The sequence below is a fragment of the Sciurus vulgaris genome, assembly GCF_902686455.1.
Source record: "Sciurus vulgaris genome assembly, chromosome: 11".
Lineage (NCBI taxonomy): Eukaryota > Metazoa > Chordata > Mammalia > Rodentia > Sciuridae > Sciurus > Sciurus vulgaris.
Window position 1 is genome coordinate 83,352,780 of NC_136472.1, and position 12,270 is coordinate 83,365,049.

General features: G+C 40.2%; 1 protein-coding gene across 8 annotated transcripts in view; it reads left to right on the plus strand.

Moving 5' to 3' along the window:
* The window catches only part of LOC306640897 (uncharacterized protein), a 79,103-nt gene extending 74,313 nt beyond the window's left edge, over nt 1-4,790 (plus strand). For 4 of the 8 annotated variants that reach the window (XR_013757940.1, XM_079105632.1, XM_079105633.1 and 1 more), the window contains one exon: nt 3,769-4,790. Coding sequence is in view for 3 of the 8 variants with exons in the window: in XM_079105632.1 (XP_078961758.1) it covers nt 3,769-3,812 (44 nt within the window). In the remaining 5 variants the exon portion in view is untranslated. Of the gene's footprint in view, nt 1-2,678; nt 2,833-3,674 lie in introns of all 8 variants that reach the window. The other 4 variants (XR_013757937.1, XR_013757938.1, XR_013757936.1 and 1 more) reach the window with 4 other exon arrangements.
* Nucleotides 4,791-12,270: the final 7,480 nt, after the last annotated feature.

The window sequence follows — 12,270 nt, forward strand, 5'->3', positions numbered from 1 at the left end:
CTGAATCCCATGCAGCCATTGACTCCTTCTAAACATGGCTGTGTGGAAACTTTGGAAAGAACCAGAGAAGCCTACGTTTTAAACTTCACAAAATTGAGAGTCTCTAAATGGGAAAAGTGAATAAATTAATGTTGGCTTGAAATTATAGAAGCATTTGGGGTTTAACTGGAAATGGAAGCAGAATAGGGATGACCTGCCTTCAGACCTCTTCTTTTTCTCTTTTAGTTTTCTTTGTGATCAGTACTGTCCTCTGTGTTCCTACTTTTTCAAAGTGACACTGAAAAGCATGTACCCTTTTTTCTTTTATTCTTTTATTTACCCTTTTTATTCTTGGCAAGAGAATCTGACCAATAAATAGATCACACCTTCATGAATGGCAAAAAATCATCTGGAACTTTTGTTCTTCCTTATACCAGGGTCAGCAAACCACTGCCTATGGGCCAATTCTGACCTACTACCTGTTTTTTTTAGGTGTATGAGAGTTAAGAATAGTTTTTATATTTTTAAATGGTTGAAAAGAATCAAAAGAGGAATAAGAAAAAAAAAGAGGAATAATATTTTGGGATGGTAATGATATTAAGTTAAAATTTCCAAAGCAGTAGAAGTTGTATTGAATGCAGTCCTGTGCACACACATTTACATCTTGTTTATACTTTCACACAAAAACAATGGAGTTGAGTAATTGCAGCAGACTCTATAGCCCTCAGGGCCTAAAAAACACTTGCTGTTCAGCCCTTTACAGAAAATCTTTGCAAATACCTCTAATGGAGAACTAACTATACTGTGTGAAAATTGGTTTTATTCATAGCCATCTCCCTAACTAACTTTCTTTTGAAATAGGAGAATTTGGTAAAAGTTCCCAAACGGTTCCTTTTTTCATTCTTCTTATTTCTTCCTTTCTTTTCTCTCTTTTTTCTTTTTCAGTACTTGGGATTAAACCCAGAACCTCACATATACTATGCAAGTACTCTACCACTGACCTACATACATTCCAGTTCTCTTTATTTTTTTAACTTTTACTTATTTATTTATTTATTTTCATTAACTTTTTTGACAGTGATAAATATCTTTTAAAAATCTTTTCATACATGTATATAGGGTAATAATGTCTGTCTCACAATCTACCGTCCTTCCCCTCCCCATCCTCCTCTCCCCTCCCCTCCCCTCCCCTCACTCCCCTCTGTACAATCCAAATTTCCTTCATTCTTCCCTACCCACCCTCCACTATGGATCAGCATCTGCTTATCAGAGAAAATATCTGGCTTTTGGTTTTTTGGGATTGGCTTATTTCACATAGCACAATACTCTCCAGTTCCATCCATTTACCTGTAAATGCCATAATTTCATTCTTCTTTACGGCTAAGTAATATTCCATTGTGTGTATGTACCACATTTTATTTATCCATTCATCTGTTGAAGGGCATCTAGGTTGGTTCCATAGTTTAACTATTGTAAATTGAGCTGCTATAAATATTGACGTGGCTATGTCATTGTAGTATGCTGATTTTAAGTCTTTGGGGTATAAATCGAGGAGTGGGATAGCTGGGTCAAATGGTGGTTTCATTCCAAGTTTTCTGAGGAATCACTATACTGCTTTCCAAAGTGGTTTCATTAATCTGCAGTCCCACCAGCAATGTATGAGTGTACCTTTTTCCCCACAACCTCACCAATATTTATTATTGCTTATATTCTTGAAAATTGCCATTCTGTCCAGTCCTTTTTTATTTTATTTTGAGACAAGATTTTAAATATAAGTTGATTCTCCAAGTATTTCAGTGTCATGAAGGGAATGCCCTTACTAATTAACCCCCTTGGGACATATGATGTTATTGTGTGTGGTGTGTGTAATAGCATGTAGTGCATAAATTCATTCTAAATTATGAATTTCCTTTCCTTTTCTTTCCTCCCTCCCTCTCTTCCTTCCTTACTCCCTCCCTCCCTCCCTCCCTTCCTTCCTTCCTTCCTTCCTTCCTTCCTTCCTTCCTTCCTTCCTTCCTTCCTTCCTTCCTTTCTTCTTGCTTTCTTGCTTTCTTTCCCTGGAAATTAAACCTAGTGGCACTCCACCAGTGACCTGAATCCCCAGTTTCCCCTTTTTTGGGGAAGACACATTCTTGCTAAATTGTCCAGGCTGGCCTCAAACATCTGTCTTCCTGCTTCAGCCTCCCAAATAGTTAAAATTACAGGCCTGTGCTGCCATGTTCAGCTGATAATTTCTTTTCTTCTTGTCTGCCTATCTTGTGAGAGTCTAATAACATAATCAGTTTTCTCAAGGCCTGGTCACTATTAATAATCTGAACATGTGGAGTCCAGAAATACAATTTTACCTCTTTGCATCTACATGGTAGCCCCAGAAAGCAGCCATCTGTCCCTACTTGAAAAATCTCACTACTTAGAAGAACTTACTACTTGGAAAATCATGGCATTTAAAAATCAAATGGAAATTAAAGTTCTTGTCTGAACAAGTACACCGAGCCATACCTTAGATGGTATTCTGTCAACAACTCAATGATGAAAACTCAGGGCCTAATGTGATGTCAGTATGATTTGCTTTATTATCCTGGATGGGGTTTAGAGTGCTTGTCCAGTGATAGAGTGCTTGCCTAGTATGTGCCAGGCTCTGGGTTTGATTTCAGCACTGAAAAAAATATTAAACTATTATCCTGCACTGTTTCTTCTAGAAATATCATTGCTTCTCTTCAATTCCATCATTGTTAAAAAGTGAACAGAATCTTAGAATTGAGACATGTATGATGTAAGGAAACATGCTTCCTGCAAACATGGCCCTATATTGTTTTCCTGTGCTGAAGTTAAGACCAGCCCACGTATAATAAGGTAAAACTTTTATTTTCTGAACTTTCCTGTTCTTATTTAAACCCTAACCCTTGGGTTTTTAACACTGCACACTGATTATCCTGAGCCTCTGCTATGATTACACCCAGTGTGGGAAACACCCTGGGTTTCAGTTCAGTATCTCCTTTCCCTTCCCTTTTTAAATGAAGGGTAGTCAGGTATAGTGGGAAAGGGTAAAGTACTTAGATCCAGCCCCCCCACTCATTGGTGGAACCTCAGTTTCCATTATCTGCCAAACATATAATACTTATCACCTACCTCTACTAATCACCCCTAGGTCCCTTACCAGTAAGGATCATGCGTTATTTATTCCTCTTTTACCTTGTACTATTCAATACAGAGCATGCAGCAGACACTTGACATATGCCCCTAGAATGAAATTGCACCTACTTTACATATACTCTTTCATGGATTGTGACATGTGAAATGTTCAATCTAAAAGGAACTCAAAGACCTATCTAGTTTAATGTCAGCAAACATGAGGCAGATGGACTCACTCTCCACTTCTAGGCTAAATGGATAGAAATGGCTAAATTGTCACTATACTCTCTCCATTTGAGTGTTTTTCTTATCCTAAGTTTCCCAATCTTCATCAGAGCTCTCTAGGAAACCAATACCATTAGACTGAAATTATCACTGAAGAAAACACTTAATGTACCATTCTGAAGTGAGTATAAGTTGCTTCTTATAAATGAATAAAGCCAGACTTAGAAAGGTGATATGATTTGGCCAAGGTCATATTACCAAGAAGTAAGCACTGGGGGAAAATTCTAGCAATGATGAATGCATTTTTATTTATTTTTGTGGTTGTTTGTTTATTTCAGAGGCAGAAGAGCCTTAAGGTCATGTTTCTGTCTCCCTGGCACCTCAGAAGGCAAGTCAGTGACTCAACATACTTTTACTGATGTCTTCTTTCAGGCAAAGGCATGAGACTCAAGGATATAAAGAGAACTCAGCTCTAGAGCTTATAGACCTTAAACAAACTGGAAAATATCACAATGCTAAGTGAACCACAGAGATATGCTTAAAGCTTTGCAAGGGCAACAGGACATTGCCCACTCATTGCCCAGAGAAGTCATGGAGGGCTTAACTGAGAAGATGACTTCTGAGCTGATTCTTCCAAGAAGAGTCATGGTTCTTCAAGCAAAAGGGGAAAGAAGATCTATCAAAAGAAAATGTGTGTGTCAAGGCTTAGGCCTGGCAAATAATGGGACTAGTAAAGAGTTATCTCTGGATTGAACCCAGGGATGCTTCACCACTGAGAGCTATATCTTCAGCCTTTTTTTACTTTTCATTTTGAAACAGCTTCTTGCTAAGTTACCCAGGCTGGCCTTGAACTTGCGATCCTCCTGCCTTAGACTTCTGAGTCACTGGGGTAACTGGTATGGGCCATTGTCCTGGACAAGGCAAGAGTTCTGCACAGAAGGAGTTCCAGGTGTGTGGTGAACTGGGGAGAAGGGAGGGAACTGAGTGCAATGTCAGGGGAGGGCTCAGTAGAGATAAGTAAAACAAGCCTGCTTTGAAGGAGTCTACAAAGACTAGACATGCATGGAAAAATTATAACACATAACAGAATGATCTAATGCTTTTCAAAGGATCAAAAGAAGTATAGGGGAGTTCAGAGAAGGGAGAGATGACTTCCCACTGGGAGTTAGGATCATATCACTGATAAGTCAGGCAGGGTTCCGTTTGGTTCTTTATTATTGTCAGAATTGAAGTAGAAGTTAAAGATCTGCAATAAAATTACCCGCTCAATAGGGACTCTTTGAGTCATACCTTTAACTTAATATATTTAATCCTAAAATCCTAACACACTGCCCAGTGGGGTGTCCATTCCCAGTTCATAACTTGTTGTTTCTTCATTGTGCTATTCTATTGCCAGAGCCTAGAATAGTGCCTGACATCGAGCAGATGCTGAATAAATATTTGTGGAATCAGTATTTTTTTTTCCTGTTTTTTTCATTCTTATATATATTTTTATTTGTTCTGTTTATATATATGTAATAGTAGAGTATATTTTGACATATGCATAAATGGAATATAACTTATTCTAATTAGGATCCCATTCTTGTGGTTGTCCTTGATTTAGATTTTCACTGGTAGTGTATTCATATATGAACACAGGAAAGTTATGTCTGATTCATTCTACTGTCTTTCCTATTCCCATCCCCGCACCTTCTCTTCATTCCCTTCATCAAATCCACTGATGGAATCAGTATTTTAAATGATGTATTTTGACCATGACATCAATACACTCTTTTTTAAAAAAAAAAAATATTTTTAGTTGTAGATGGAAACAATACCTTTATTTTATTTATTTATTTATTTATTTATTTATTTATTTATTTATTTATTTATTTTTTTTTTTGTGTGTGTAATCATAAATTTACATAGAGTAATGTTGTTTGATTCATTCTGTTATTTTTTTCCCTTCCCCCACCCCTCCCACCCCTCCCACCCCTCCTTACCCTCTATACAGTAGTTCCTTCCTCCATACTTGCCCCCCTCCCTAACCCTAACTCTAACCCTAACACTAACCCTTCCCTCCCCCCCATTATGTGTCATCCTCCACTTATTAGCGATATCATTCGTCCTTTGGCTTTTTGAGATTGGCTTATCTCACTTAGCATGATATTCTCCAATTTCATCCATTTGCCTGCAAATGCCATAATTTTATCATTCTTTATGGCTGAGTAATATTCCATTGTATATATATACCACTGTTTCTTTATCCACTCATCAATTGAAGGGCATCTAGGTTGGTTCCACAGTCTGGCTATTGTGAATTGAGCAGCTATGAACATTGATGTGGCTGTGTCTCTGTAGTATGCTGATTTGAAGTCCTTTGGGTATAGGCCAAGGAGTGGGATAGCTGGGTCAAATGGAGGGTCCATTCCAAGTTTTCTAAGGAATCTCCACACTGCTTTCCAGAGTGGCTGCACTAATTTGCAGCCCCACCAGCAATGTATGAGTGTACCTTTCTCCCCACATTCTCGCCAACACCTGTTGTTGCTCGTATTCTTGATAATCGCCATTCTAATTGGGGTGAGATGGAATCTTAGGGTGGTTTTGATTTGCATTTCTCTTATTACTAGAGATGTTGAACATTTTTCCATATGTTTGTTGATTGCTTGTAGATCTTCTTCTGTGAAGTGTCTATTCATTTCCTTAGCCCATTTGTCGACTGGATTATTTGAATTCTTGGAGTAAAGTTTTTTGAGTTCTTTATAGATTCTGGAGATTAGTGCTCTATCTGAAGTATGATTGACAAAGATATTCTCCCATTCTGTAGGCTCTTTCTTCGCATTGCTGATAGTTTCCTTTGCTGAGAGAAAGCTTTTTAGTTTGAATCTATCCCAGTGGTTGATTCTAGCTTTTATTTCTTGTGCTATGGGAGTCCTGTTAAGGAAGTCTGATCCTAGACCAACAAGGTGAAGATTTGGACCTACTTTTTCTTCTATAATCTGCAGGGTCTCTGGTCTGATTCCAAGGTCCTTAATCCATTTTGAGTTTAGTTTCGTGCATGGGGAGAGATATGGGTTTAGTTTCATTCTGTTGCATATGGATTTCCAATTCTCCCAGCACCATTTGTTGAAGAGGCTATCTTTTCTCCATTGCATATTTTTGGCCCCTTTGTCTAGTATGAGAAAATTGTATTTATTTGGGTTTGTGTCCGTGTCCTCTATTCTATACCATTGATCTACCTTTCTATTTTGGTACCAATACCATGCCGTTTTTGTTACTATTGCTTTGTAGTAGAGTTGAAGATCTGGTATTGCAATACCCCCTGTTTCACTCTTCCTGCTAAGGATTGCTTTAGCTATTCTGGGTTTCTTATTCTTCCAGATGAATTTCATAATTGCTTGCTCTATTTCTGTAAGGTACGTCATTGGGATTTTAATTGGAATTGCATTGAATTTGTATAGCACTTTAGGTAGTATGGCCATTTTGACAATATTAATTCTTCCTATCCAAGAACATGGAAGATCTTTCCATCTTCTAAGGTGTTCTTTAATTTCTTTCTTTAGTGTTGTATAGTTCTCATTGTAGAGGTCTTTCACCTCTTTTGTGAGATTGATTCCCAAGTATTTTATTTTTTTCGAGGCTATTGCGAATGGGGTAGTTTTCCTAATTTCTCTTTCTGAAGATTCATCACTTATGTATAAAAATGCATTGGATTTATGGGCATTGATCTTGTAACCTGCTACTTTACTGAATTCACTTATGAGTTCTAAGAGTTTTCTGGTGCAATTTCCAGGTTCCTCTAAATATATAATCATGTCATCAGCGAACAGGGATAGTTTGAGTTCTTCTTTTCCAATTTGTATCCCTTTAATTTCTTTGGTTTGTCTAATTGCTCTGGCCAGAGTCTCAAGAACGATGTTGAATAGAAGTGGTGAAAGAGGGCATCCCTGCCTTGTTGCAGTTTTTAGGGGGAATGCTTTCAGTTTTTCACCATTTAGAATGATATTGGCCATGGGCTTAGCATAAATGGCCTTTACAATGTTAAGGAATGTTCCCACTATCCCTATTTTTTCTAGTGTTTTGAGCATGAAGGGGTGCTGTATTTTATCAAATGCTTTTTCTGCATCTATTGAAATAATCATGATTCTTGACTTTAAGTCTATTAATGGTGAATTACGTTTATTGATTTCCTGATGTTGAACCAACCTTGCATTCCTGGGATGAAACCCACTTGATCATGGTGCACTATCTTTTTAATATGTTTTTGTATGTGATTTGCTAAAATTTTGTTGAGAATTTTTGCGTCGATGTTCATTAAGGATATTGGTCTGAAATTTTCTTTCCTTGATGAGTCTCTGTCTGGTTTAGGTATCAGTGTGATATTGGCTTCATAGAATGAGTTTGGGAGGGTTCCCTCCTCTTCTATTTTATGGAATACTTTGAGAAGTATTGGAATGAGCTCTTCTTTAAAGGTTTTGTAGAACTCGGCTGAGAACCCATCTGGTCCTGGACTTTTCTTTGTTGTTAGGCTTTTGATGACTTCTTCTATTTCAGTACTTGAAATTGGTCTATTTAAATTGTTTATGTCCTCCTCGTTCAGTTTAGGCAATTCATAAGTCTCTAGAAATCTGTTGATGTCTTCGAAATCTTCTATTTTGTTGGAGTATAGATTTTCAAAATAGCTTCTAATTATGTTTTGTATTTCAATCCTGTCTGTTGTGATATTTCCTTGTTCATTCCGAATTTTAGTGATTTGGGTTTTCTCTCATCTTCTCTTTGTTAGTGTGGCTAAAGGTTTATCAATTTTGTTTATTTTTTCGAAGAACCAACTATTTATTTTGTCAATTTTTGTATTGTTTCTTTTGTTTCAATTTCATTGATTTCAGCTCTGAGTTTAACTATTTCCTGTCTTCTACTACTTTTGGTGCTGTTCTGTTCTTCTTTTTCTAGGGCTTTGAGCTGTAGTGTTAGGTCGTTTATTTGTTGAGTTTTACTTCTTTTTTAAATGCGCTCCATGAAATAAATTTCCCTCTAAGTACTGCTTTCATAGTGTCCCAGAGATTTTGATATGATGTTTCTTTGTTCTCATTTACCTCTAAGAATTTTTTAATTTCCTTCCTAATATCTTCTGTTATCCATTCATCATATAATAGCATATTGTTTAATCTCCAGATGTTGGAATAGTTTCTGTGTTTTACTCTTTCATTTATTTCTAACTTCAATCCATTATGATCTGATAGAATACATGGTAGTGTCTCTATCTTCTTGTATTTGCTAACATTAGCTTTGTGGCATAATATATGGTCTATTTTAGAGAAGGATCCATGTGCTGCTGAGAAGAAAGTGTATTCGCTCTTGGTTGGATGGTATATTCTATAAATGTCCGTTAAGTCTAGATTATTGATTGTGTTATTGAGATCTATCGTTTCTTTGTTCAATTTTTGTCTGGAAGATCTGTCCAGTGGTGAGAGAGGCGTGTTAAAATCACCTAGTATTATTGTGTTGTGGTCTATTTGGTTTCTGAAATTGAGAAGGATTTGTTTGACATACATGGGTGAGCCACTGTTTGGGGCATAGATGTTTATGATTGTTATATCTTGCTGATTTATGCTTCCCTTAAGCAGTATGAAATGACCTTCTTTATCCCTTCTAACTTTGGCTTGAAGTCCACATTATCTGAAATGAGGATGGATACTCCAGCTTTTTTGCTGAGTCCATGTGCATGGTATGTTTTTCCCCATCCTTTCACCTTTAGTCTATGGGTATCTTTTTCTATGAGGTGAGTCTCTTGCAGGCAACATATTGTTGGATCCTTCTTTTTAATCCAATCTGCCAGTCTATGTCTTTTGATTGATGAATTCAGGCCATTAACATTCAGGGTTATTATAGAGATATGATTTGGTTTCCCGGTCATTTGGTTCATTTTTTAAATTTTATTTATTTATTTATTTGACACGATTTGTTTCCTCCTTTATTTGACAATTCCTTTAGGATAATTCCTCCCTTTGCTGATTTGTTTCTTTGTTTTTCATCTCTTCCTCATGGAATATTTTGCTGAGAATGTTCTGTAATGCTGGCTTTCTTTTTGTAAATTCTTTTAGCTTTTGTTTATCATGGAAGGATTTTATTTCATCGTCAAATTTGAAGGTAAGTTTTGCTGGGTATAAGATTCTTGGTTTGCATCCATTTTCTTTCAGGGCTTGAAAAATGTTGTTCCAGGCCCTTCTATCTTTTAGGGTCTGGATTGAAAAATCTGCTGATATCCGTATTGGTTTCCCCCTGAATGTAATTTGGTTCTTTTCTCTCACAGCCTTTAAAATTCTGTCTTTATTTTGTATGTTCGGTATTTTCATTATAATGTGCCTTGGTGTGGGTCTGTTGTAATTTTGTGTATTTGGAGTCCTATAAGCCTCTTGAACTTGATTTTCCATTTCATTCTTCAGATTTGGGAAATTTTCTGATATTATTTCATTGAATAGATTGTTCATTCCTTTGGTTTGTTTCTCTAGGCTTTCCTCAATCCCAATAATTCTTAAATTTGGCCTTTTCATGATATCCCATAGTTCTTGTAGATTCTGTTCATGATTTCTTACCATCTTCTCTGTTTGTTCAACTTTGTTTTCAAGGTTAAATATTTTGTCTTCAATATCTGAGGTTAGTCTTCCAGGTGTTCTATCCTATTGGATATGCTTTCTATGGAGTTCTTAATTTGGTTTATTGTTTCCTTCATGTCAAGGATTTCTGTTTGGTTTTTTTTCAATATCTCTAACTCTTTATTGAAATGATCTTTTGCTTCCTGTATTTGCTCTTTTAACTGTCGATTGGTGCGATCATTCAATGCTTGCATTTGCTCTTTCATCTCATCGTTTGATCTCTGATCATTTTAATTATGTACATTCTGAACTCCTTTTCTGTCATTTCTTCTGCCATGCTGTCATTGGGTTTTATTAATGTTACATCTAGATTTGTTTGCAGCATTTTCTTTCCTTGTTTTCTCATATTGTTCAGGTTTCAGTGGACCGCTGAGATATTGCAGATTTCCTCTATTGACTAACAATGTCCCTGAAGATTTCTATATATATCCCCCCTTAGCCTTCAGTAGGCTGAAGTCTTGGAGGAAGTTGATAATGCAGTGCAACACAGGCAGCTGCCTCTATAGGAGTGGTGGCCTTCAGGTGGGGTATAATCCCTGCTAGTGGGCAGAGGTGCCTCCACTTGTTAACCAATGGTCATCCAAAGGGGACCTAGGCTGCGGGATGAGGCAAGGCCTGTTTGGGCCTGAGTCTCTGGTTTTACCGTGCTTGTGGGGAAACCTCACCCGGCAGGGAAGACTCACCCGGTGGGGAGGTCTCGCTGGTCAGTTCCTTCCTAGAGGTTCCCCTCAATTTACAGCCACCGCCTGGGCTGGGCTGCCTTCCTGTGCAAAGTTCTCAGGGGCCCGGCCCTACCTCCTGGGCCTGGGAGCCTCACCCTTCGCAGATGAATCTCCTTAGGCTGCCCCTCCTCAGAGAATCTGCCCGCAGGTGTAGAACCTTCGCTCCGCCCTAAGCCTGTCTCTGTGCGGCTCTTCCACCAAGAAGCCTCCTAGATCCTGGGACCCTGCTCTGCACCTAATCGCCTGGCTATGCGGCCCCTCCTGTGAGCAGCCACCTGGGGCCCAGTACAATCGCTCTGAGTCCCAGAGACCCGCCACATGCCTCTTCCTCCAGACAGCCGCCCAGTATTCCGGTGCGGTCACTAGGGTTCCAAGAAACTCACTGCGTGCCTCCTCCTCCCACCAACTACCTGTAGCCCTGGGCAATCAATCACTCCGAGTCGAAGTGACCCTCCCCGTTCCTCCTCCTTCTCCAGATAACCCCCCGGGTGTTCAGGAGCGGTCGCTCTGAGTGGCTCTGAATCCACGTGACCCGCTGCACGGGTCCTCTGGGCAACCGCCCGGAGCTCTGGTGCGGCCACTCAAGTCCAAGCGACCCACCACGCTTCTCCTCCAGGCAGCCCCCCTGTGTTCAGGAGCTGTCACTTTAAGTCCAAACAACTCACCACTTGCCTTCTCCTCTGAGCAGCCGCCTGGAGCGCTAATGCAGTCACTGCGAGTCCAAACGACCCGCCGCGCTCCTCCTCCTCTTCCTCCTACTCTTCCGGGCAGGTCCCGGTGTTCAGAAGTGGTCCAAGTCCAAACAGCTCGCCACGCAGCCCCTCCTCTGGCAACCGCCTGTTGCTCTAGTGTAGTTACCCCGAATCCAAGCGGCCACGCTCCTCCTCCTCTTCGTCCTCAGGGCAGGCCCCGGTGTTCAGAAGTGGTCGCTTAGAGTCCAAACAGCTCGCCGCGCAGCTTCTCCTCTGGCAACCGCCTGTAGCTCTGGTGTAGTTACCCCAAATCCAAGCGGCCACGCTCCTCCTCCTCTTCGTCCTCAGGGCAGGCCCCGGGGTTCAGAAGCGGTCGTTCTGAGTCCAAACAGCTCGCCGCGCAGCTTCTCCTCTGGCAACCGCCTGTAGCTCTGGTGCAGTCACTCCGAACCCAAGCGGCCACGTTCCTCCTCCTCCTCCTCAGGGCAGGCCCCGGTGTTCTGAGTCCACACAGCTATCCTCGCCACTCCTCCCCTGGGCAGCTGCCGGAGCCCCAGTGGTGGCTCCGAGTCCCAGCGCTGTGCCCAGCGGCCACCTTTACGGCGCTCCCAGTTGTCCGAGTTCACTGCTTCAGAGGGGGGAGGGGCGTCTCTCCGGCAGCTCTACTTCACAAAGTTTCCTGCATTCCGGGACCACCGTCCCATCCAGGACGCCTTCCCAATGGGTGAGAGTCACCCAGCTGCTTTGAGTTGGTCCCAAGTGTCTCAATATCTCCTCTTTTGAATCCTGAGTCCTGGAGCAACATGAAATGCAGCCACCCTCTAGGCCGCCATCTTGAAACCTAAATAAATATTTATTTTTATGTGATGCTGAGGATTGAACCCAGTG